Source organism: Eptatretus burgeri, chromosome 2 (assembly GCF_056783735.1).
Source record: "Eptatretus burgeri isolate ZD-2024b chromosome 2, Ebu_testis_v1, whole genome shotgun sequence".
In the NCBI taxonomy this organism is placed as follows: Eukaryota; Metazoa; Chordata; class Myxini; order Myxiniformes; family Myxinidae; genus Eptatretus; species Eptatretus burgeri.
Window position 1 is genome coordinate 145572477 of NC_140962.1, and position 27266 is coordinate 145599742.

Sequence of the window (27266 nt, forward strand, 5' to 3'; positions counted from 1 at the left end):
AACCATTGAACCTCATCAACCACATCCGACTGATTTTCCAAAGATAATATTTGGGAAAAACAGTCGTTTTTTTTTTTGTTTTTTTCAACAACAAATTCCCTGGGTTGAATATTCTGTTCAACAACATCCTTGCGTTGAATATTTACTTCTGCCACCAAACATGGACGGAGGTTATTTATTCAGCCCTGTTTGTCTTTATTGATGTAAGTATATTGATGACTTCCGTCCTCTGTTTGTGTGTCTGTGTGTTTGTTTGTAGGCACGATAACTCGAGAACGGAAGAAGCTACCAATATCGAATTATACCACGTGATTCAAGAGGGTGATGGCTAGCGCTGATTAGATTTTGGTCAAAATCGGTCAAAGGACAAGGTCGCAGTGAGGTCAAACATTCGATTTTTGATGGTTTGGTACAGAATCATCGTAAAAACTTCTGGTTTGCGTCGCTACCTTCTCTGGAGACAGCTTTTATTAGACAAGGTCAGAGGTCAAGTTGACGATTTCGTAAGTACCAGTCTATGACTGCTTGTTTGTTTATTTGTGAGCAGGAGGTCTCAAAAGGTTATGGACATATTCTGCCGACATTTGGTGGACAGGTGAGATGTTTGACGGGGACAAATTGATTGGATTTTGATGAAGATCCGGATCCATATCCGGATACTGGAATTTTTTGAGTGATTCTTCACCATTCAGAGGTATGGCCAAAAATGATATGCAGTACTGTATAGCACAATATCTCAACACGTTGTGTATGGGTTACGACTAAACAAGGTAGATGAGTTGGTTCGGTGACAAGAACATGCTGATTAGATTTTGGTTCAGGTCCGGATGCAGATCCGCCCTATCAGTGGGATAGAAAATGTCAACTGTTCAGTCTGGTGGAAGCTAGAGTCTGCTCTGTATTCTGGCTCTTCCACAAACCTTGACTTTATATCCAAAACAAAAAAAAACAAGATGCTGTTTTCTGCTTTCCCTGCCATCACTTCCACTCAAAAACAAGCTACACTGAAGGTTCATTTATCAAAAAGCGTGCAGGATTGGAAGGAAAACTCTGAAAAATTGTCTAAACATGCCGTTACCCAGGTTAATTTGGAATATGTGGAAAAGTATAAATGCTTCAAAGATAGTGAAGAAACGGGACGAGTAGCAGTGAAAGCCATAAATATAAAAGCCCCCACTTTCAGAAAGTCATAAAAGGACCGTTGAGAGAAACAGGTATTACCTTGCAGAGGTTTGTGACATCAAGTTTCCCTCAAAGCTTGGCGTACCACTTTGTGGGGACGATGAGAGAAAGGAAGCTAAATTGAAAGGGAATTTCTTGAATTTTGTGATTTCTTTTCAAAGTATATGGCTGGTGTTGGCTTAACGGTTTGGGTGGTGTGCTTGGGAGCCGAGGATCCTGGGTTCAAATCCCACTTGGTTGTTGAATTAACACCAGGTGGGGTTGACTCTGCCTGTCATCCTTCCAAGGTCGGCAAAATGAGTGCCAGCTTGCTGGTATCTTCTGTCGGAGTGGCGACCCATCCAGGATTGTGCCCAACAGCCAAGGAGACTGCTTCGGCAGCACCAACGCTCTGCACAGAGCCTGGTCCCAATGGATGGATGGATTTTCAAAGCAATTGTACAGGCAGTGAATAAGACCGGGTTTTTTTCTGTCTTGGCAGATGAATCCAGATCGTTTTAGACAGAGCAGCTTTCATTTTGTACCAGATACTCAGAAAACCTTGAGATCAGAGAAAGGTTTGTGCGCTTTGTCATTTGCTCGTCTTCAAAAATGCAGAAGGCCTTTATACTGCCATAAATAAAGCTTTGGAGATAAATGGATTGCAGAATCTGCCCATATTTGCCCAATCCTATGATGGTGCTGTTGTCAGGACAGTTTATAGCCGGGTCGAGATGCAAATCCAGGCAAGACAGCTTAGAGGTGAGTGTGCGTACCTCGAGGTCACCTGCCAGCCCATATTAAGGTAAGAACAGTATTTATATTAAGACAATGTGGATGTATGTGAAACACCTTGGAGACATGATTCATAAAGTGCTCAATTTTGTTTATTCAATAATTTGTTGTTATGCTAATGGTGCCTGCTGGCAAACATTCAAATAATTAGGCTAAAACAAAAGGGTAATGGTGGTTAAATAATCAACATAAACTCACCTTCACTCCTTCATTCCTCTCTTCCTTGCTCATAGAACCCTCTTGCTCAATCTCTTCAATCCCATGCTCGTTTTCAGCATTTCAAGTTGGCAGGAAACCATCACCTCGGATCAATCTCCACCCCTACCCATGATGGTTTCTCTGATGAACCTTCCTCGACCTCCCCCCAATTTATTTGCAGTTTGTTATGATTCTTTCATCTCTCTCTCTCTCTCTCTCTCTCTCTCTCTCTCTCTCTCTCTCTCTCTCTCTCTCTCTCTCTGTCTCTCTCTCTCTCTCTCTCTCTCTCTCTCTCTCTCTCTCTCTCTCTCTCTCTCTGTCTCTCTGTCTCTCTGTCTCTCTGTCTCTCTGTCTCTCTGTCTCTCTGTCTCTCTGTCTCTCTGTCTCTCTGTCTCTCTGTCTCTCTGTCTCTCTGTCTCTCTGTCTCTCTGTCTCTCTGTCTCTCTGTCTCTCTGTCTCTCTGTCTCTCTGTCTCTCTGTCTCTCTGTCTCTCTGTCTCTCTGTCTCTCTGTCTCTCTGTCTCTCTGTCTCTCTGTCTCTCTGTCTCTCTGTCTCTCTGTCTCTCTGTCTCTCTGTCTCTCTGTCTCTCTGTCTCTCTGTCTCTCTGTCTCTCTGTCTCTCTGTCTCTCTGTCTCTCTGTCTCTCTGTCTCTCTGTCTCTCTGTCTCTCTGTCTCTCTGTCTCTCTGTCTCTCTGTCTCTCTGTCTCTCTGTCTCTCTGTCTCTCTGTCTCTCTGTCTCTCTGTCTCTCTCTCTCTCGATCTCTCTCTCTCTCTCTCTCTCTCTCTCTCTCTCTCTCTCTCTCTCTCTCTCTCTCTCTCTCTCTCTCTCTCTCTCTCTCTCTCTCTCTCTCTCTCTCTCTCTCTCTCTCTCTCTCTCTCTCTCCTTCTCTCTCTCCTCTCTCTCCCTCTCTCTCTCTCTTTCTCTCTCTCCCTCTCTCTCTCTCCTTCTCTCTCTCCTTCTCTCTCTCTCTCCTTCTCTCTCTCCTTCTCTCTCTCTCCTTCTCTCTCTCTCTCCTTCTCTCTCCTTCTCTCTCTCTCTCCTTCTCTCTCTCCTTCTCTCTCTCCTTCTCTCTCTCTCTCCTTCTCTCTCTCCTTCTCTCTCTCCTTCTCTCTCTCCTTCTCTCTCCTTTCCTCCTGTTCTTTCACCACCTTGTTCTATCCATGAATTGTACATCATCCCACAATTCGGTGTATTACTTTCCCCCTCCATCACATCACTTCTCCATGAGCCGAGGTTGTATCCACAGAAGGTGAAGGAGATTAGCACGACCTTTCCTTTACTGATCCAATCAATTTAATGGTTGGTGTTGTAAATGCCTGGATAGTTCTCTCGAACAAACCCGCGACACGGAGACAGCTGATTGATCTCCCTGGAGCAACCCAGAGATCCCCCACATCCAGGATGGTGTATCTCCACCTTCACAAAGTTATGGAGAGAGAGAGAGAGGGAGAAGAGGCAGAGACAGGAGGGAAAGGACCTGTCCAAAGGGACCATCGACACTGTAACCGTGATCGCGCTGCCTTGACGAATCCGGGCAGCAGGAAGAATGGGGAATATTTGGCCCCCGACTTGTGTTGGGGGGTACATCCGCTGCAAAAAAGCATCCCCTAATCGTTGCTCAATTTGTTGGTTGTCAGGGATGGTAATCCAATTTTCATTTTGCTGGTTTTGTCCACAATTAACAACTCAGAGTCAGGAGGACAATGACTGCTAAATTACCCTTATATCAAGGAACATATGTGCATGTAAGGTTTTGATGTATCCCTCAACAATCCCACACTCTCAGGTCAAAATAATATTGAATCGTTCATTCTGCTTTTTACTTCCCTCTTCCTCAGATAACAGGAAAAGAGAGTCGGAGGGGATACTCGTACTCTACTCTTTCAAGAATCAATATTACCCTGAAGCAGTGTTTCCCATCGAGAGCGCAGTCCTTTCCATCGACATCCACCCCACCGTCGCTCACCTAGCCGTGCTGGGTTGCTACAATGGATTCCCGGTCGTGACGTCTCTTCAGGACAAGCCGACGCGTCAATGTGTGGCAAAGAGAGGAGTCCATAGGCTCCCTGTTTGGCAGGTATTCGTGTCCAAATTATTTTCACTCAGTCATTAACATCACGTCATCATGATTCCGTAACAAGGTAGACCACTCGAGTGCACGGTCACAGGTTCCTCTCAATGGGATGTTTCCGGGTTCGTGAACAAGCGTAGCCTGTCAAGCGCTTCACGTCTTTCCGGGTTGAATGACCTGAGTGATGAAATTGGTCATCTTTGAATACCCAATTTTCATCACATTCCTCATCACATGTTCAACAGGATGGCATTTAGAACTTGCCACTCAGGCAGTGGATTTTGGGATCTTAGCAGGGATTTATTTAATTTTCTTTTTGCATGCAAAGTGTGGGCCATGGAAGAGTGGGGAAGGAAACGTGACCGAAGTAACGTAATGTTACCGAGGGAAGGTAATGTGACGGGGTGATAGGTGGACGTGACGAGCCTGAAGGGAGTGGCTGAATGAATGACGAAAGATAAGAGGAAAGGGGGAAAGAACGTAGTAACCTGTGAGTGGGAGAGCTTGGATAGGGAAGAGTAAATGGGGTAGAAAAGATCATGGAAGATTACACAAGTTCACTTGTACATTCATTTACAGAACATTATAAAAATGAGACAAATCATAAGTGTTTTGGGTTTTAACGTGAGCTCACATCATCAATGCTATTCTGTTTCATCATTGTCGTTCTTCCAATCATCGTATTTAATATTTTCATTCCTTCAATGTTTATTCTCTCATTCATTCCTGAATTGTCCATCCAGGTGAAATGGCAGCAAAATAACATGGATGATAATCTAAAATTCTTCTCCGTTTCCTCCGATGGTCAAATTGTATCGTGGACGATGCAAAAGGTTTGTTTACATCACTTAGTTTTCTTTACAGGAAAGTACTATATTGTCCGACTACACTGCTGTAATAATAATATAATTATATTCATATATTGTTCTATATAGGACCTAATTATAATATATGACTCAAATATTACACTACTTTCAGACAACCCAGTTTCACTGGGCTGTTGTGAGGAAATTAGTTTCCAATAGAATGTGGAATATTTAGGGAGGTCGACAGGAATGTCATTTGACAGCATAATGTCAGGGACCCATGAAAATTCTGCAAAATGTAAGATGTGACTTCAAGTCCTCAAACACATTCTTCAAGTCAGCATCTCTCCCCCCTCCCAACTCCTTGTGCACATCCCGCATCCCCGTTCCAACTCCGAGTCCGCATCCCCCTACCAACTCCGAGTCCGCATCCCCCTCCCAACTCCGAGTCCGCATCCCTCCCAACACCTCATCCGCATCCCTCCCAACTTCCAGTCCGCATTCCTCCCAACTTCCAGTCCGCATCCCTCCCAACTTTCAGTCCGCATCCCTCCCAACTCCCAGTCCGCATCCCTCCCAACTCCAAGTCCGCATCCCTTCCAACTCCCAGTCCGCATCCCTCCCAACTCCGAGTCCGCATCCCTTCCAACTCCGAGTCCGCATCCCTTCCAACTCCGAGTCCGCATCCCCCTCCCAACTCCGAGTCTGCATCCCCCTCGCAACTCCGAGTCCGCATCCCCCTCGCAACTCCGAGTCCGCATCCCCCTCCCAACTCCGAGTCCGCATCCCCCTCCCAACTCCGAGTCCGCATCCCCCTCCCATCTCCTAGTCCGCATCCCCCTCCCAACTCCGAGTCCGCATCCCCCTCCCAACTCCGAGTCCGCATCCCCCTCCCAACTCCGAGTCCGCATCCCCTCCCAACTCCGAGTCCGCATCCCCTCCAAACTCTGAGTCCGTATCCCCCTCCCAACTCCCAGTCCACACCCCCTCCCAACTCCGAGTCCGCATCCCTCCCAACACCCAGTCCGCATCCCTCCCAACACCCAGTCCGCATCCCTCCCAACTCTCAGTCCGCATCCCTCCCAACTCTCAGTCCGCATCCCTCCCAACTTCCAGTCCGCATCCCTCCCAACTCCAAGTCCGCATCCCTCCCAACTCCAAGTCCGCATCCCTCCCAACACCCAGTCCGCATCCCTCCCAACTCCCAGTCCGCATCCCTCCCAACTCCCAGTCCGCATCCCTCCCAACTCCCAGTCCGCATCCCTCCCAACTCCCAGTCCGCATCCCTCCCAACTCCCAGTCCGCATCCCTGTCAACTTCCAGTCCGCATCCCTCCCAACTTCCAGTCCGCATCCCTCCGAACTGCCAGTCCGCATCGCTCCCAACTCGCAGTCCGCATCCCTCCCAACTCCAAGTCCGCATCCCTCCCAACTTCCAGTCCGCATCCCTCCCAACTCCAAGTCCGCATCCCTCCCAACTCCCAGTCCGCATCCCTCCCAACTCCCAGTCAGCATCCCTGTCAACTTCCAGGCCGCATCCCTGTCAACTTCCAGTCCGCATCCCTCCCAACTCCCAGTCCGCATCCCTCCCAACTCCAAGTCCGCGTCCCTCCCAACTCCCAGTCCGCATCCCTCCCAACTCCTAGTCCGCATCCCTCCCAACTCCAAGTCCGCATCCCTCCCAACTTCCAGTCCGCATCCCTCCCAACTTCCAGTCCGCATCCCTCCCAACTCCAAGTCCGCATCCCTCCCAACTTCCAGTCCGCATCCCTCCCAACTTCCAGTCCGCATCCCTCCCAACTTCCAGTCCGCATCCCTCCCAACTTCCAGTCCGCATCCCTCCCAACTTCTAGTCCGCATCCCTCCCAACTTCCAGTCCGCATCCCTCCCAACTCCCAGTCCGCATCCCTCCCAACTTCCAGTCCTCATCCCTCCGAACTCCCAGTCCGCATCCCTCCCAACTCCCAGTCTGCATCTCTCCCAACTTCCAGTCCGCATCCCTCCCAACTCCAAGTCCGCATCCCTCCCAACTCCAAGTCCGCATCCCTCCCAACACCCAGTCCGCACCCCTCCCAACGCCCAGTCCTCATCCCTCCCAACTCCCAGTCCGCACCCCTCACCACGCCCAGCCCTCCTCCCTCCCAACTCCAAGCCCGCACCCCTCCCAACGCCCAGTCCTCATCCCTCCCAACTCCCAGTCCGCATCCCTCCCAACTTCTAGTCCGCATCCCTCCCAACTCCAAGTCTGCATCCCTCCCAACTCCAAGTCTGCATCCCTCCCAACTTCCAGTCCGCATCCCTCCCAACTTCCAGTCCGCATCTCTCCCAACTCCTAGTCCGCATCCCTCCCAACTCCAATTCCGCATCCCTCCCAACTCCAAGTCCGCATCCCTCCAAACTCCACGTCCACATAATCTTCAATAACTGTTAAGACTGATGAGGTTTAAGACTCGGGGAAGTAAATCAATGAAAGTAAATGATTCATTGGACGGAATTGCCAGAATAATTTGTGGTTATATTACAATGCGAGTACAAAAGCCTGTCAAAAATGGCGGTTTGGAATTATTTTATTCTAACCCACCATTTTTGAGTTGTGAAAGCCGAGTCAAAATATTCAGACTGGAAGATATGATGTTTCATCACGAGAAGCGTTCTTTTAAACGCTTCATGTACAAATGTGACCTTATTTTCTTTATCTTCTGGGAAGTTTCGTTTTGACGCTACAGCCTCGTTAACGTGCCAAAGTCTGAAGCCTCGGCCTTGCATCAGGTGTGCTTACATCTTCATTATTTATTGGACATCCTATGGATGTCAATGAATACTCGTTTTACTCTTTCTCCTCCCTGTGCCTTGTAATTATTGGTTTTTCTTTTGTTAAACATTCCTGTACACAGCCTTTGAGGCCCGGTTGCAAGTCACTGTCTCCATTTCCAATAGAAGAGACGTAATTACTCTTTTCCGAAAAACGTTTTTGTTTTTTTTTTTTTTGTTAATTCTGTAAAAGAGACTGAAGTGAACGCACAGTCGTGTTAAAGATTGGCCTTTAAAACCCAACTTAAATCGTCCTTATGAAGGGGGACAGACAAATACACAAACACATGCTGTGTTTTATAGAAGGTAGATTATAATTTTTGGTTCTATATATTATACACACACAGGTAATGTAGTTTCTCCTGACAACCATTATTCAAAGAAAGATGTCGGGATGGTTTCACATGATTATTTCTTATGACCACCCCTACCTTATTTACAAACTTTTTGAGGGAACATCCCTACATCCTTTTGCATTTTTACCCTCACAGGAGGAGAGGGTATTGCATTTGGGTCCGTTTGTCTGTCTGTCTGTCTCTGTTTGTTTGTTTCTCCGCACAGAACTTTAGTGTTTTTCTCCGCAACCGCTTTTTGGATTGAGACGAAATTTTCACTGGAGGAGCGACCACTCCTTTCGGTTGTTTTATTGATAATTATGTCACAGGTCACATGGTGTCGCAGCCATGTTGGAAAACGGAAAAACTTTGGACCTCAATCTCTGAAACTGCACCATGTTAAAAATTTAAACATGGCAAGTACTCCTCATGGGGAAAAAGTGTGATTTTTATGACGTCACAGATGTCTTCATTATGACGTCATAATTGCATATGAAGAACGCTACGTCTGATGAGTATGAAAATTTTTGAGGGTCATCTTGGGATAAAATGGTCCACAGAAAAAAAATTTCATGATTCGGCAGCTATATTGTTTTAAAATTAAAAAAACCTTCAAATATCTTTTCTGAAGTCGCTGAACAGATCCAGATGAAACATTACAAGTATGACCGCCTATCCTTGCGGAACAAAAGGTTCACATAAAGTATGACATCATCGGTTACCTGGTTTGGCAGCCATATTGGATTTACCCTAAAACCTATGAAAATCTTCTTCTCCAGAACGACTGCACAGATTGATGGGAAACTTTACACAAATGTTCCCCAAGGCACGCATGCACAAGGTTCTTGAGGAATAATTGATGTCATATGGTTTGGCAGCCATATTGGATTTAAGAAAAATATTAAATAATATTTTCTCTGGAACCGCTTAATCAATTGACGTGAAACTTCACAATTGTCATCGAGTAGTGATGGGGAATACATGTTTTAAATTTCACCAAGAAAGAACCCAAAGAAGTAAAGAGCAAAGATGGAGTCATCAGGATGAACCTGGATAGGATTCGGGTTTCAGCCGCTACTCCCCTACAGCCCTACCCTCAAACCCATCAAGGCACAGCCAAGTGAGCCTCACAGAAAATTTTTCTGCAAGATTTCACTTCTCCCTGGAGAAATAGAAAACAAATGAGAGGAATCGAGTAAAAGAAATGAAAAAGAAGAAAAAGCAAGAATTGGAGTGAATAAAGAGAATTGTGAAAAAAAAAATTAGAAAGAAGTGTGAAAGGAACAAAGAACAAAGATTTCGGGAAGAACCCAGATGGATAGATTTCAGCAGTTACTCTCCAGGCTAAAATGCATCAGTACACAAACACCACACGAAATACACCACACATAACTACACAAGCACCGCACAAAACAAGTCCTGGTGAGGGTCTGCAATCTCTGATTGCTCCTTTTCTTGTTGAAAATGTTTTTATTACTTGTAATATAATCATATGATTTGATCCTATCATGTGAACATGTGTCATACTCGCAGGATGCACAGTGTCTACCTGTTCAGGTGATGGAGCTCACACTTGATGCTACTGCTGTGGGACTCGATCCACAATACTTAAATGGTAAGTAAGTTTGGGGTGAAATAAAACCGAGTCGACATATTGTTTTACACTATTATTATTTAATAAATCACTGGATCAGTACAATAAGTATGGGACATGGAAAAAATACTGTCAAAATGTGCCGGTTTCAATCAAACCTGGACTCGAGTCTCAACAGTCGAGTACCGAATCGAGTCGTGGAATTTTACAATCACATCTGGTCTCAGGTCTCAACTGTCGAGTACCGTCGAGTCGAGTCATGGAATTTTGCAATTAAACATGTCTCAAATCTCAATGGTTGAGTGGTGGAACCTTGCAATGTGTAGTACTTTCCGAAAATTGGGATTTTCCTCTTCAATTTAGCCCTGGAGGTATATTTATTTATTTATTTATAGTCCGATTATTTGGTATTGTTTAGTGATTTATAATTTTGGTGATTTTTGTTAATTGATGAAAATAAAGTCTGATAAACATTGTTTAGGGGCATTTGTGATGGGGAATTATAATTTAAACATTCTTTCCTGAAATGATGACTCAGATACACCCACCATGACTTGGTCACTTGGATGAGTCCACTTGGGTCCACATCATATCAAACTATAATGGAGGAAGAGACCTGGAGAGGGTGGTTCTCTTGGATGGAGGACCTCAACAACAAAATAATTGGTGTGAGAAACTATTTGGGCCTTAAACTTGTCAGAGAATGACCAAGACATTCAGGTCCAGACAGTGAAAGAGGCCTCACATGAGTGGTGTCACTTTTCCTGGTATTGGGACTCTAGTGGATCCAAGTTGAATAATGATCTTTTTAAGTGCAGCAGTGGAGTCAAGGAGCTTTGGAAGAGCTGTGGAATGATCAAATGAGTTGTGAAAGCCTAGCTGGGCCTGCATGTAATGTAGGCTCGAACACATGACCTGCAGCTTTTCTGGTCATTCAACAGTCCCATTACACTTGGAATAGGCCAACTGAGTTGTTCCTTCATGCCAAACATGGCTCAATGAGACTCACAAACAAGGTGGAGAGTTGTTCTGGAGTTCTCTTTGTTACAACCACCACACATTTGCTGTGCAAATAGCACCTCCTGCGTAACCTTGAATCGGCGATCTTGCCCTTATCCATTTGAACCAGAAATAATCCTTAATTCTCTCCTTCTTTCCAACTCTGTGCTTTTCACCTAATGTGCACCCAATTGTATGCACGTCCGCATCAACCTTCTTTTAATCATCTTTGTTTTTCGGCTGGACCACTCGTTCCATAGAGAATTTGGTGACGTCACGAATCCTTTGAAATTGTCCTCAAACTTGAGGCGATTCCTTACAATGAAAAAGGAGGCAAGAGATCATGTTTATTATCAAAGTATCTCTGCACTGTGTCATTGGATGACCTCACAAACAATACCAATATTGATTGGATGTGTCAATACAAAGCTCAGAATTTTAAAATATTTGGTCATATGAGGAATGAAATGCTTAGTGACTTGTATTTGCCACGAGAGACAAGGATTGTCCATCTCCAATAGTATTGCAAACCAAAATTTGAATGCCTACAACATCATCACCACATGATATACTTGCATTGAGTGTGTCCACCCCCCATCCCCATATCTCCCACTCACTCTAGTACCAGGTCGTGGTACGACCATCGACTTGCATCGAGAAATGGATGATATCTTTCTGGTCGGCACGGAGGAGGGCACGATCCACAAGGTACGCCTCATCAATCTGGAATGTCACTGGGCTCGTTGAATGTGTGATTGAAAGGGGAAAGATGATGTCATGTTCACCTGCCAAAGCAGTTTGTGATGGGTCTTCATGAAGTGATGATTTCTCTCGCGATTGACCACACACTCTTCTGTCAGAATGACCCGATTCTTGGCGTTTGCTAAATTCATACATGAGTGTCAGCCCCGGAAGAGGATGTGAGATTATTGGTGTGTGTTGTTGGTTGCTATCTCCATATGTGGGTTTCAGAAGGTGAAATGGAGTCCTCCCAGGTCTCGAAGTATCCACCTCCATTTCGGTAAGAGGGGAGGGGGGGGATCACGATTCATGGACGAAGCTGTGAAGCTGCTTTGTTCTCCAAGTTTTGTTCTGAGGGCTTTTTTTCAGGATTGTCACCGAGTCCCGGACAGCTTCCAACTGCAGTTCCTTTGTTGCAATATTCCGAAGGGTGGTTTTTAAGATATCTGTAAGGTTCTTCTTCATCATTCCTGTTGCTCCAATAATCACTGGTATAATTTTGGATCTCTTCAACTTCCATGATATTTTCACTTCATTTTTGTGGATCTTGGTATCCAGTCATTTTTTTTGATTTCTCCATTGTTGAAGCCAAAATCGCTGGGAACTGCTACCTCAATTAGCAATGTCGTTTTTTCTTTTTATATCCAAGTACTACATCCGGTCACAATGCTTTGTTTTCTACGTTCATGCTCTGGGATCATCAGGTTACATGACCATCAGGCATGTGCGCATTACTTCCTTGTTCTCAATTATCACTTTTGGTTCATGTTTCCCAGACTTTTCTGGGACTGAGATATTAAAGTTCTTGCAGATGTGTCAGTGGATCACTCAACGAACACTGTTGTGTCTTTGTGGGTGTGTCTGTCCGTGTATAACTGTATATATATATATATATATATATATATATATATATATATATATATATATATATATATATATATATATATATATATTTTTTTTTTTTCACCTTTAAAATGTTTTTCTCTGAAACCGCCTGTACAATCAATGCGAAACTTCAAACATAGGAGGGACTCAACATGGAGAATGTTTTATTGATAACTCTGATGTCATAGGCCACATGATATGGCAGTCATATTGGATTAAAGGAAAACATTTGGACATATTGTTACGAATTTGGAAATCTATCGCACACAACATTCAGGTTCCGAAAGCTCAGTTATCTCATTAAGTACGTGCTTTATAGATAGGGTCCTGTCCCTTGTCTAAAGGGTAAATCAATGAAAATGCGCTGTGATTTATTTTAATAGTTAGTGGTTTTACCATTCTCCACCAAGAACAACCATTCTCCGCAAGAACAGCCCTCCTCCACCAAGAACAACCATTCTCCGCAAGAACAGCCCTCCTCCACCAAGAACAACCATTCTCTGCAAGAACAACCCTCCTCGGAAAAGAACAACGCTTCCTCCCTCCGCGTGCTGAGGAGGGGGAGGGGAGCATGCCGGAGGATATAAAAGGAGTGAGAAGAGGACAGAGCGAGCCAGCGAGCTAGGATGGAGCCAGAGAAAAGGAGGAGAGATTTCTTCACTGTCAAAGTCGCCGTCAGCCCTGGCCCTCGCCCTCATCCACTGCCTCCTCCAAATGGTCGAGCTGGGGCGACGACCACGATTCACCTTAGTTGGGTTCAGCTGCGCTGGTCCGTCGGACGGTGACTGGAGCTCCGGGGAGAAGGGGATGCCCAGCCGCGCGCTCGCGGCAAGGTAGCCTGCCTACCACTGATCTCAGCCCGACTATCCTCCGGGTTAGAGGTCCCATTAAAGACCATTTTGGTCCACTTCTGTCTGTGTGTGCGTGTCTGTGTGTGGGCGCCAGTCTTTAAGTAGTGCAACTGTATAAGTGCTGTGTGCTGTATAAATTGCATTGCATTTCTTGTAGTCGGTTTAGCTCTGCCTCTTACGTGCTCCCCTAACCCCCCCCCCATTATTGTTAATAAATACCCCCATTGTTGAATGTATCAGATCGTTTTGTGTTTCTTTTATTGGCTCGACATGACGCGTGTTTGTGGATTAGTGTTGGTAACTTGTTCATTTGGTCCGGCCCGACTTTGGTTATTCTGCTCGGTTACGCCGGATCCGAGTCGGCGATAGCGACTCGATTCGGACAAAGTCGGCTGAGGGTGAATTTCCCTGGTAGATTTCCCGCGTGGATACTTAGGTATATAGAAATTTGGCTATTCACCCTATTCCACGCGGGTCTATCTGTTGGCGAGTTCGGTCTGAAAGGGACCCGTACTTGTTTGGACTTTCCTGGAGAAGTACGACCTATACATTCCGGGCGATCGGTCGAGCCGACTTGCGGCTCCCTCTGGCAGTGGTGCTCGTGACCGACGTCCCGGCCCCACAACAATATATAGATATCGAAACATATACTATTCCACTGGTATATCGATATCAAAAAAAAATCATGACCGACGGAGCCTTGTGTTAGGGTTATTGTTTGGCGAGATAGCTCAGATGCAAGTGTGTTTGCTACATGTATAATGTGTTCTCATCTTGCCACTGGGTGTGCAGTGTTCAACAATGTACAGTACACGGTACATGGAATCGTTTTCCGCTCACAACATGGCCGTGGAAGTAGTGCGCTGGAACTACTTCCATCCGAATGTGTTCATTTCCTGCAGTGCCGACTACAGCATCAAGATCTGGGATCATACCTCCAGGCACCAACATGTTTCACTGAAAAACAACATGTTAACTGAACATGAAATATCATTTAATTAGCACACAACACATATTTATGGACAATAGGTCATGTTTGATTTTGTTCTTGGATCAGGTGGGCACCGGCCATGATCGAGGTTTCGACCATTTCAGGCCAGAAGCTTTCTGAACGGCGGGTCCATGGCATAATCTGCAGCCTTGATGAGTCTGACATGTTTATGTTAAATTTGTAGTTCGACCAAACATCCTGAAATGTGTAATTTTACCTTTTGTGTTTTCTTCAAATCCCTGGCAGGATCCCGCTGTATGTATTTAACCTGTGGGTCCCCATTGTCGATGTTGTTTGGGCTCCTTATTCCTCCACTGTGTTTGCAGCTGCCACCAGCAATGGAAAGGTTTGTACACGATCCGTTGATAGAAATGATGAGGGCATTGTAAATAACACACAGGATTTTCATTTGGAGGACCTTACCTTAACATCCAATGGATATCTCTCTAACTCTGAGCATTTCCTGGGGCTTTCTTTTCCTCCTTTCGTGTCACTTGTTCAACTTCTGAATAAATTTAAACAGAGGTCAATGATGAAGAAGAATATTCTGCAGGTCAAACAAATGCCAGCAATGCTGATCATACTCGTGCAATTTGCCTCAAATGTATCACCTTTTTTTCAGGTACTCGTGTTCGACTTGGCAGTCAACAAGTATGAGGCCTTGTGCCAGCAATTCGTGGCCATACATAAGAAGAGCAAACTTACCCGCCTGGTTTTCAGTCTCTCTGAGCCTGTGATCGCTGTCGCAGATGATCGAGGTTATGTTGCAACCTTTAAACTCTCACCAAACCTCCGTTGTCAGCCCAAGGTTTGGACTTAAGTACTTACACTCACCACACAGTATATTACACCTGGCATGCTAAAGCAAAGCTTAAAAAAAAAACATTATTACCTCTGCCATTGAAGGTGATGGTTATGTTTTCACCCCTTTCTGTCTTTTTCTGTTTGTTTGTTTGTCTGTTTCTTTGTGTACAGGATATCTCAAAAAGTTGTGGACGGATCCGGATGAAATTTTATGAACTGGTTCGGTGTGTGACAAGGACGAACTGATTAGATTTTGGTGAAGATCCGGATCGGGATTCGCCGACTAGAATTTTTTTAAGTGATTCTTCACCATTGAGAGATTGGGCGAAACCGATATATAGCACGATATCTCAAAAGCTTGTGGACGGATTCGGACGAAACTTGGTGGACAGGTTTGGTGTGCCGCAAGGACAAATTGATTCGATTTTGGTGAAGATCCCAATCCGGATTTGGATATGAGAATTATTTGATTTTTAAAGTGATTCTTCACCATTGAGATATCAGGCCAAAAACGATATAGTACTGTTTAGTATGATATTTTAAAAATGTATAGGGCCCGATATGTTCTCGTGGATCAGGAATTATGTGGTGCAGGTGTGTGTTCCACCAAGTGCCCTTATAGTTTATATATCTGTGTTGCTTACAGCCATCTAAAGAAGAGATGTTGATAACCCTTGACCCAGCCTGACCTCATTTTCTCAAATGAAGTAACCAGTGTGACCACTCCTTGGCTTTTTTCACAAGATCTTGGCTATTCGTTGTTCACCTTGGCGTCTTGGTTTTCTATAGGTTTTCTTGGCGTATAGGTTTTCTATTATCATCGCTTTTCCGAAACCTTGTGAATTCTTGGATTTTTTCATTGGCTCACCTCGGCATTGATGAAAATGAGGAGTGGTCACACTGGAGGTAACCATTAATGGATTGATTAATAAAATAGAGGTCTTAAAACAGGGCACCGTAGCTTGTTCAGAGATCACCCGCAGGGCGTCATGACAGAAAAGAAAAGACACTGATGCGTCCTTGGTGTTGTTTTGAGGGTGAAAGCAACAAATGACAGGAAACAGAAGGGTAACATTCCATGAACTATTTAATAATCCTTATTATTGTCTCCTATAAGCACAATCACATGAATCAAATGTATCAATAAATGATTTGCTGAAGAATTTCAAATGAAACAAGAAAGCATCCGACAATGCCCAGCCCGTCCACGTCCGCTTTGTACTCTAACTAAACTTGACGAAAACGATAATTTAAAAAGATTGTACATTTTTATTAATCTCCATTCTCCACAATCTCATAATAAAGGCTTGTTGCAGATTTGATGACAAAAGCTCAATTTTTTTAATGTTAGAGCCTGGGCATAACACACTGAATCTCAATGGTAAACTAGGATTTTGATTAAAACATTGGTGGCTGGTCCACCACTTCACTGATAACGTCATCCTGGCAATCCTGTATTCCCCATTGGGAATAGGATGAGACGTGCCAAGTTTCAAATTTTTCCCATCAGCGATTTCAGAAATATAATGCTGCAATTGTTTGTGTTTAATCCAAGATGGCTGCCATACCACGTGACCGATAACGTCACAATCGTAATTAAGATATTCTCCATGGGGCTGGGAGGGGGCGGGGGTCGCTCCTACCCTGAAAATGGTGTGTCAATTGGATAGGTGTTTGCCAAAAATGCCAAAAAAAAGGTTTGAATAATAATAATTGGTTGATGAAAATTATTTTTATTTATTATTATTATATATTATATATTATATTATTATGATAATAAAATTATTAATTTGTCTTCTCCATATGCTCGTAACAAAGCTTTGTTGAAGATTTGATGACAAAAGCTGAAATGGTATAAAAGTTACGGCCCGGACAGACACACGGAACAGCCACACGGAAGCGATTGCAAAACTCCGTCTTCTGTTGTGTGAGGGATGGGTGACCACGATGGTATGCACGAATACTTACCCCACGTGGTCTTGAGAAGGTTTGGGTGCAAGCCCACTCTTTTGGCGGCAAATTTGTAATTGCATCTATCCACAATTATATTTTGAACAGTCTGCTGAAGAGTACATTCATAAGCCTTTACAACGTGGATTTTATTCTCGTTCTTGAGTGTTTTCACAACTACAAGGCTGATAAAGATGCCAGAATAGACCGATAAAGTATAAACCGGGAAATCCTTGAAATGCCAAGTAGTTTGTCGGGTTCTCCTTCTTCGCTTTTGAACTCGCCTGTTCGAAGAACAGAGAGCTACAGCGATACCCCCGGCGTGAGCGTGAGCGTGAAAATGTTAAAGTTTTTGGTGCAAGTTATTTAGAAGCTTGCCATTAATTTAATATGTGTACGAGGATGCTGATAGTTGGCATGGAGGTTCCTTTGGGGTATATTATTGATGTAGTGAAGTTGAAATTAAAAAAAATAATTCCAAATGTTTTAAATTTTTGACCTGTTTTGAACTTAACTTTTTTGTAGCACATCAATGTTAAAGTTTTTGGTGCAAGTTATTTAGAAGCTTGCCATTCATTAATATGTGTACCTGGATACTGGTATTTGGCATGGAGGTTCCTTTGGGGTATACTATTGGTGTAGTGAAGTTGAAATTAACAAATGATTTAAAAAATTTTTTTTTTATTTCAACCTAAGGTGGTGTCAAAGCCACCCAATGCTCGCCTGTTTATACTAGATGCTTGCCATTCATTTAATATGTGTACTTAATATAACTATAATTAATAGGGATGCAATGAAGTGCAAATGAAATAAATTTTGTTGGTGCACCTTTTTCAGAGACTCAATATTTGTGAAGTCAAAACACTACATATTACTTTTTAGCTCGCCTGTTCGAAGAACAGAGAGCTATAGCGATACCCCCGGCGTGAGCGTGAGCGTGAAAATGTTAAAGTTTTTGGTGCAAGTTATTTCCTTTCTAATGTTTTTATCTACCACACTATTTTTTACTGATTACAATATACAAATACATATATTGCTTTAAAATTATTTGGATCAGACTTCACTGCAATGCTTTATAAAAAATATTATTAGACGAGTCTTTTAAAAACGATAAATGCATAAACAGGCGAGCATTGGGTGGCTTTGACACCAACTCACTGGCTATCAGCAGTCACTGAAGCGATTACAATGATACGAATTTCGAACAGTTTTTTTTTATATTTTTTTTGTATACCTTGGTCGAGGCTCGTATGAGAGCAAACACACAACTCACAGCAAGGAGGCATGAGACAAGAGGGGCGGGAGTGGAAGGGACAAAACAGTGGGGAACAGACACATTAGGTGAACTGTGGAAGGGAGAGGGATGGGGATGGGACGGGGAACATGGCGAAGAGAAGATGGACATTTCAGGGACTTTCAGGAAGGAAAGCAGGAGAAATGAAGGAAGTGGGCTTGGGTGGATTAGAAAAGATCGAGGATTTGGATGGGGGAAGATAAGAGGTGGTGGTGAACAGCTGTTTTGAAAGCCTGGAGGGAAGAATGGGATTGAATAGAGTGAGAAAGTTTATTCCAAAGGCGGGAAAAAGAGGAATGAAAGAGTGAAGATGAGCAGTGATTCGTGATTTTGGTAGTTTTACCAGAAGGGGGTTGTTGGCGGACCTTGAGCGCCCTGTGTAAATGTGGTGGGGACAAATCGCAGAGAGAGCAGGGGGGGCAAGGCTGGAGAGGAGTCGGTAGAAGACAGAAAGACCACCGACCAACCTGCGGTGATTGAGTGAGAGGCCCAAAGACTCAGCTTCATTGCGGGAGATGCCGATGATCTTAAATGCCCTGGTTTCGACAGCGTTAAGCCGAGAAAGGTGGGAGGCAGGAGCACCAGCCCAGAGGGGAGAGCAGTACTCCATCAGGCTACGGACAAAAGCTTTGTAAGTGGTCAGGAGCTCAAGAGGGCCGAGGAAGGACTTAGCACGACGGAGGATTCCCAGTCGGCGACTGGCTTTTGAGGCGAGGTTGGAAATGTGACTTTCCCAGGAAAGGTCATGGCAGATAGTGAGACCTAGAAGCTTGAAAGAAAAGACTTCTTCCAAAGGATTGTTGAGAAAGTGGATGGGGGGGTTTTGTAAACGGTCCTTTCGAAGAGACATAGTGAGAGTGTGAGATTTGTCTGGATTGAAAGACATGTTCCACGTGTTGGACCAGTTTGTGATTTTATCCAGATCTGCAGTGAGCGAAGAAGCTGCTGCTTGCCGGTCTGAGGGATGACAGATGGTACGGCAGAGGGTGGAGTCGTCGGCAAAGAGAAATAGAGGATTTTCCAGAGAGTCCGAGAGATCATTGATGAAAACCAGAAAAAGAACAGGGCCCAGAACGCTACCTTGAGGAACTCCAGCCTGCACAGGAAGAGGGGATGAAAGAACTCCATTTAGGGCCACACGTTGACTGCGACAGGAGAGGAAGTCTGCGAGCCATGAGTGGAGATGGCCTTGAATACCATGGGAAGAGAGTTTGGTGAGTAGGGCAGGGTGCCAGACTGTGTCAAAAGCACGTGATATGTCCAGGGATACGGCTCGGATTTCCTGTCTGGCATTGAGGACCTCCATCCATTGATGGGAGAGCAGAAGCAGCATATCCAGGGTAGAGTGACCTGGTCTGAAACCCAATTGATGATTGGAAATCAAGCCATTGGAGAAGAGGAAGGATTTCATATCTGAAGCGATGATGGATTCCATCACCTTGCTGATGATTGGGAGAAGGCTGATTGGTCTGTAGTTATAGGGATCTGTTTTTGCACCTTTTTTATGCAGGGCAGTGATGTTAGCAGATTTCCAAGCAGATGGCAGATGACCTTGGGCAAATGAGAGGGTGAATAGAACAGAGAGGGTGAGCAAGAGCAGAAGAGCAGGCTTTGAGGACACGTGGGCTGATGCCGTCTGGACCGGTTGCAGAATCTGACTCGAGGTTTGAAAGCAAGCTCTCCACCTTGTCAGGAGAAAAGGATACAGAGTCCAGGGACAGTTGGGTGCGACTGGGTAAAGTGGGTAGAGATAGTGATGGGTTTAGGACACAAGATTTAGCTGCAAACAGCGAGTTTAGACATTCAGCTTTATCACGTGTGGAATCAGCAGTGCGGCCATTTGAGGTAAGGGAGGGGATGGAGGGGGAACATACACCAGAAACAGATTTGATTAAACGCCACCAGGATTTTGAGGAGGGAGAGAGGTTTGAGAGTTCAGACTTGAGATGAGAAAGATGTTGTTTTCTGGCTCTCCTGAGGGTAGATACACACTTGTTCCGAGCTTTGTGGAAAGAACTGAGATTGCCCTCAGTTGGGTTTGCTTTCCATGAGGCAAAGGCAAGTTGTTTCAGGACAACTGCCTCGCCACAAGCTTCAGTAAACCAAGGGCGGGAGGAAGGGTAAGACAACTGAACACGAGAAGGGATAAATCTGTGCATGAGGGAGAGCAAGTTTCTTTGAAAGAATTCCCAGTATGAGTTGATGTTTGAGAAAGTAGTGATAGGAGACCAGTCTGTAAGTTTGATGGCTGCTCGGAGACCCTGCCAGTCGGCTTGAGTGAAATGCCAGACTCGACGGCGGTGAGGTGGTTCTCTGATAACAGCCAGAGAGATGTCCACTTTGACAAGGACGTGGTCAGAAGAACCAATTGGAGCGAAGGAAGAGCAGCAGATATTGTCAGGGAAATTTGTCAAAACCAGATCCAGAAGAGATGGAGTACCATTGGTTGAGATCCGGGTCGGGAAGTTGACCGATTGAGTCAGTCCCAATGAGTCGCAGAAAGCTTTTGCTGAGGTGCCATGGGCAGGTGAGAGAGGTACCCACACCTAGCCAACTGGCGTGATGACAATTGAAGTCACCACATAAGAGGAAGAGAGAGTTTGGATGAGAAGATAGAAGATGGTCCATGTTTTCGGATAGTGAGGTGTAGATGGAGTCATCACTGTTCGGTGGACGGTACAGTACACATATAAACATGAGGTGGGAGTGGAGGGGAAGCCGAAGCCAGAGGTATTCCTGGGGGTGTGGGGGAGTGAGAGCAGTGCATGGAGAGTGAGGAATAGAGTCTTTGATGAAGAGAGCAACACCTCCACCAGGACGAGGCTCAGGTCTGTCATACCGTAAGAGGGAGTAGCCAGGGAGAGATACTTGGGAGTCAGACACGTCTTGGGAGAGGAAAGTTTCTGTTAGGCAGATAATGTCTGGTTTGTCAGTGGCAACCTGTATGGAAAGATCTGAAAAGTTTGAGCGAAGGCCCCGGATATTTGAGGTCCACACTTTTAATGAAGAGGAAGGGGAGGAGGCTTTGGGTGCAGGAGGTGGAGGGGGAGGGGGAGGGTAGGACAAGGGACGAGGGGGGCAGGTAAGGAGGGTTGCTGAAGGAGTGTGGGGTATTGCAGAATAACGAGGGGAGGGGGCCGAATGAGGAGGAGAAAAGGCTCTGTGGTGCTGGGGGAGAGGGGGGACAAGAGACAAGGAAGAAGGCAGTTGAGGATTTGAGGAGGTGAAGTGAAGAGATGGAGGTGAGAGGGCAGTGGAGGGAGGCAGGTTGGTGGATGAGAGAGGGGGCAACTTTGAGAAGGAAGAGTGAGGGGGATGAAAGGTGGGAGAAAGGTGAGGGGGAATTTTTGAGAGAGGTGAGAGGGAGGCTTGGAGGGAGAAGAGTGGGATGGTTGCTTTGAGAGTGAGAGTGAGGGGTGAGGGGGGTGAGTTGGCACTGAAGTTGGAAAAAAAGAATGGTTGATGGAAAGCGAGCATCCATGGCAAACTGTGGTTTTTAAAAGTTTTAGGTCAGAGATGCGATTTAACACAATTGTTGATGGATGCAATGAAGGCGAATTCAGAGAATGGAGAGAAGAAGCGCTGTAATCGTTGGATTTTTTAGGCAAGGAATGAAGGAGAGGTCGAAATGAGAGCAGTCTGTTAAAATAGCAGAAGAGTAGTGCATTGTGAAACAGTAAAGAGTACCACATGTGTGAGAGAGGAAGATGAAGCATTATAAGATCGTTTTTGTTGTTAAAAATAATGTATGAGAGAGTTCAACAGATTAGGTCATGGAAGTGTAAAAAAAAATCGAGGAAGAAGACGAGGAGGAAGTTAAGAGGAAGAAGAAGAAGCAAAATCGGGAGAAGGTGAGCGTGTTGTTGTTGTTGTTGTTGTTGTTGTTGTTGTTGTTGTAGGGTATTTATTTATTTATTTATTTATTTTTTTTTTGAGATAAGAAAGAGATTAGTTGGGAGAATGGGGGATGTTTGGAAAGTGGGGAGGATCAAAATTGAAGGTAATGGGGAGGATAGAAATTGAAGGTAATGGGGATAAAAAACAAACAAAAAAAAAAACGATCGAACACCGAGTGGAACCGGTAGGCCTCAAGTCTAGGCCTAGGCCTCAAGCACAGGTAAGAACGTGGACAAAAATACTCACAAAATAGCACGATTTTTGAAACAAAACCGAACTAGCAACACACAGTAACATGTAGGTGAGAGAATTAAACAGTTAAAACGGGACAAATAACAACCGGAAACTTAGCTTTGAGAACGTCAGCAGGGAGCCCCGAAGGAGACCTCTTGCTGCTCCAAAACCGGAACCGGAAGTTTTCGATGTCTGCTCAATATGAGTGATAACAAATGGTCATTCATGAAACGTATCGTAAAGTTTCAATTTCCTCCTTTGAACGGTTTCCGATGTATATCCTGAGCAAAATGCAGACACATACATATGTACGCGACCGATTGCTCAACCTCACCCGCCAATTTTCGCTTCACCAGCATGGGCTAAGGAGTATAAATGTTATACGATCAGCCAACTATAAGTTAACTCACTTCTCTCGACGTGCCAACTCAGCCGAATCACAGAGTTTGCACATTAACCACAGCAGGTCATAATAGGGCGAAAGGTCGGCTGTGAACCCACTTGCTCTGGTCCAAGTCCGGAGGGTGCGCACAAATACGGTAGTGAAGCCGACACAGTCACGTTCAACAAGTCCTCAGAAGGTGACTTCCTAAATCACCAAAGCACAAAGAACCCGTTTCAACCATTACAGCCGTAGCACAGATTACTAAGATGGGGACTCCAAGCTGAAAAGGACGATTTGCTTGAAACGCAGGAGGGATTTGAGGGACGATGAGCTCTGAAAGTAAGCACCGGTCAACACACCGATAACCTTCTCGAGATGGCGCGTGAATCACCAAAATAGCGCCACCAAATTAATACAATGATCAGCGATGATATCGTCTCCCACGTAACAGGAGAAGGGCAATGTCCAACGGACAGGTCCAATGAATATCTGAGGGAGTTCAGCAAAAAGAATACCTCAAAGTGTAGATAGATATAAGACGACAAGCTGAATATCCTCCACGGACCAGCCCACAGCGGGTTAAAATTGAGCCATCATGGCATCGGGATCGTTGAGTCATTAAACCTTCACAGGTCCACATGCAGAAAACCCCTGATCTCTCTTTCACTGAAGGATGTCAGATTTAAATGGGATGCCCCACTGAAACCCTGAACTTAGAGTATGTACAGGTTAGCTGCAGTGTGTCGGTGAGTGAATGAGTGAGTCCACATTGGTTCTCAGATCTCCCGTAATCTATGAACGCCAGTGAGGCTCTCTGTCCCACTCTCTCTTCGTCTCTCTCTGTCTTGTTCTGTCTGTATTGTAGACTTTTAAGTTGGTGTAGCATTTCGTGACTGGATCTGAACTAAGAGAGAACCAAGGTCAGACATGTGCCTCATTACCTGAAGTCTTCCATCATTATTCCGATAATAGCAAGTGGCCCGTACTCGCATGGGATTCTAAACAGGGTAGATCCCTATTCCCTACCCTATTCTTTTAGAATTCTTTTAGAATAGGGTAGGGATGAACGAGGCAGAAATACAAATGGCGTCTTCTGTCATTGAGCCGGCAAGCTGAGAGCAACAATTCACATTTATTGCCATATCTGATGCATTTTAAATGCTCTAATGGCGAGGTGCTCCATTTGAAACTGTTTGTTCGATATATCTCGCTGTTTGATGTCTCGAGTGCGTAATAAAAATTTATATTGGTGTCAAAGTCAGTGACCGATTGCAAATGAATAGTAGGTTTATGGCCTTCTTGTTTAACCTGGCCTGCAAAAAATATTCATCCCCCCCCTCCAAAGTTTTCACATTTTTATGCCACCTGAGCTTATTTCATGATGCTTTCAGATCAAACATAATGTTACGTTTGTGTTGGGGGAGGGGGGTTCGACATTCCCAAACAACAGATAGAAATGTAGAGAATAGCATGGTCCTTATACGAATAGTTAGCCAATCTCGATGTTGTAAGTTAGGAAATGTCAGCTTAAAAATCATCTTGTTTGAAGGTGCACCATACAGGGGCTGGTGCGTGGTAATAATTAATTGGGGATTATGGTTAAGGAATTGTGTGTGTAACCCCGATATAAACCTCTACTGGGGGCGCTGGGAGACTTTGCAAGAGAGAGAGAGAGAGAGGGGTGGAGTCTTTACAAACTTTTTTGTCAAAGTCAAAACTCACTTGTTCAACCAACAAGGCAAACATGAAGACCAAGGAGCTTTCCAAATAAGTCAGACATAAAGTGACGGAGAAGCACCATGCAGGAGCGGGTTATTGGAAGATTTCAGACACTCATTCTGCCTTTGAGTATGGTGAAATCCATCACTAAGAAGTGGAGACGTATAAAACCACCCAGACTCTAAGCTTGGTGATGACTTAGCGGTTGGAGTGGCTGGCTTGGGATCTTAGGGTTCTGAATTTGAGCCCCTGTCAGACATTGAAGTAACACCAGGTGGGATTCACTCAGCCTATCGTCCTTCTGAGGTCAGCGAAATGAGTACCAGTGTACTGGTAATAGGGGCATTGCATCAGTGGCATAGCCATGCTCTCAACCAATGATGCAACCAGCAGCCACTGGCTGCACACAAAGAAGAATAAGACCCAGTCTCTACCCAGATCAGGTTGCCCATCTAAACTCAGCGGCTGGGCAATCAGGAAACTGGTTTAGGATGTCACTGTAAATCCAATAGTGAGTTGGAAATATTTGCAAGGCTCAATGTCCAAAATGGGGGTGAGTATTCATCAATCAACAATATCCTGTTCCCTTCACAAAGCTGGTGTCTATGGACAGGCAGAAAGAAATATGCCATTACTAAAAGAGACGCATCTACAAGCTCGTAAAGAGTTTGTGGAAGAATCATATTAATGATACTACAGGCATGTGGAGAAACGTTTTGTGGTCAGACGAGATGAAAATTGAACTTTTTGGTCTAGATTCAAAGCGTTACGTCAGGTGCCTGCGGTAACACTGCACATAACCATTCCTCCTGCCAAGTGTTGTTGTGGCACCATCATGTTATGGGGCTGCTCTTCATCAGCAGGGACTGGAAAGCTTGTCAGGATAGAAGGGACAATGGACAGTGCAAACCATCGGAGAATCCTCGATGAAAATCTGATCGAGTCAGCCATGAATCTGAAACTGGGAAGGAGATTCACATTTTGGCAGGACAATGATGCGAAGCACAAAGCTAAAGCCACACTGGAGTGGCTGAATAGGAAGAAAATAAATGTTCTTGAGTGGCCCAGTCAAACTCCTAACTTGAACCCAATTGAACATTTATGGTGAGACTTGAAGATTGCAGTCCATCGACGATCCCCATCAAACTTGTCAGAACTAGAGAAATTTTCACATGAAGAATGGACAAATATTTCACCATCTTACTGTGCAAGGCTACTGGAGACCTTCCCAAAAATACTCATAGCAGTCATTGTTGCAAAAAGTGCTTCCACCAAGTTCTGTCCTAAGGGGCTGAATACTTTTTCAACCAGTGAATTTTGATTTGTACATGTGTTTTAACAGGTATTCCTGACATGTAACATTCAACTACAACAGCGATGAGTTTGATCTCTTCAGTTATGAATAAAAAAAGTTCATTTGGAAAAATTGTTTCCACATAATTCGAAATTCATCTAATTGTGGCATTATTGGTCGGGGGTGAATACTTTTGCAGGCTACTGTGATTCATAAGCTTCTTGGATGAATCCCACTTTTCTCTTATCTTTCATCTGACCTCCTCTCCCTTCTCCACTCTTTCCTCCCACACTCCTCTCCATCTTCCTGCTCTCCTCCTGTGCTGTAGCCATCAAGAGGACAGCTTCAAATGGTGCACAGGCCTACGGCAGAAAAGGAAAAGATGGAAGAGCTCCTCAGAATTGCAAAAACCATGACTCCACCATATACAGAGTAGAGAACCAAAGGGTGAGATAATCATTTACAGAAAATCAATCGGTATTTAAAAAGTGATGCAACCACAGAAGGTGGATCAAATGATGAGATGGTTTGCTATTTATTTATTTTCAATTTCAATCGTCCTTTGTGTCATCCCACAGATTTTGGAGAGGGCCTTGCATGTTGGAGCTAGCAAAGGATCGAACAGATCCTGACAGGAGGACTTCACAGAATCATAACAAACGGACCTAATGGAACCCTAACAGAAATCCTAATGGGATCCTTACAGATTACAACCTATTCTAAAAATTATCATCTGTCCTACCAGGAGGCCCTAAACAGACGAAGACCATGTATCCTTGCTCATGTTGTTAGATTGAATAAAACTTACAATGTTGTATTAAATCCACGAATTATTTATTTAATCTGAATTTTGAATATCTTTGGAAGTTTGGACACTTGCACATAACAGGGCATTCCTACTCAGACAACTTTAAAAAACTTATTCCCATTGGATAAACAAACAAGGAAAATTTGAGAGGATGAGTCGCACCTTATTGCTTTGTTCATTATTAGCTTATCCGGAATTTAAATTCCAGACAAGGTATTGTCATCGCGCACCGTCTGTCTGTCCATCTCCTATTTTGACTTCTCCGGCCAAACCGCTGGGCCGATCCGGCTGAAATTTGGCAGCAACATTCCTCTCCTGACTGGTAAACAGGGATTGCAAAGCTCATTCCGGTCACGTGACTTTAAGTACGTCCAAATGGCCGACTTAGTAACTTTCTTCAAAAATCTTCTCCAGATCCACCAGTCAGAATGCCCCCAAATTTGGGTTACAACATTATGACGGAGTTGTGATGTTAAATTGCAGAGGTCATGCCGATCACGTGACGGGAAGTGTGTCAAAATGGCGTTCGCTCAAATTCCTTCCAAAATATTCTTCTCAGGACCTACCAGTCAGAATGCTACCAAACTTGGGTTGCAGCATTAGGCCAGGGTAGGGATGTTAATTAAATTGCGGTAGTCATGCT

General features: G+C 44.5%; 1 protein-coding gene across 1 annotated transcript in view; it reads left to right on the forward strand.

Annotated features, from left to right (window-relative positions):
* Positions 1-26770, forward strand: part of LOC147033439 (dynein axonemal intermediate chain 1-like) — a 42032-nt gene extending 15262 nt beyond the window's left edge. The window contains exons 7-15 of the mRNA XM_085871615.1: positions 3994-4232; positions 4970-5059; positions 9711-9792; positions 11393-11478; positions 14040-14188; positions 14485-14584; positions 14861-15046; positions 26144-26262; positions 26394-26770. Of these exons, the coding sequence (XP_085727741.1) occupies positions 3994-4232; positions 4970-5059; positions 9711-9792; positions 11393-11478; positions 14040-14188; positions 14485-14584; positions 14861-15046; positions 26144-26251 (1040 nt within the window). The 3' untranslated portion in view covers positions 26252-26262; positions 26394-26770. The remainder of the gene's footprint in view (positions 1-3993; positions 4233-4969; positions 5060-9710; positions 9793-11392; positions 11479-14039; positions 14189-14484; positions 14585-14860; positions 15047-26143; positions 26263-26393) is intronic.
* Positions 26771-27266: the final 496 nt, after the last annotated feature.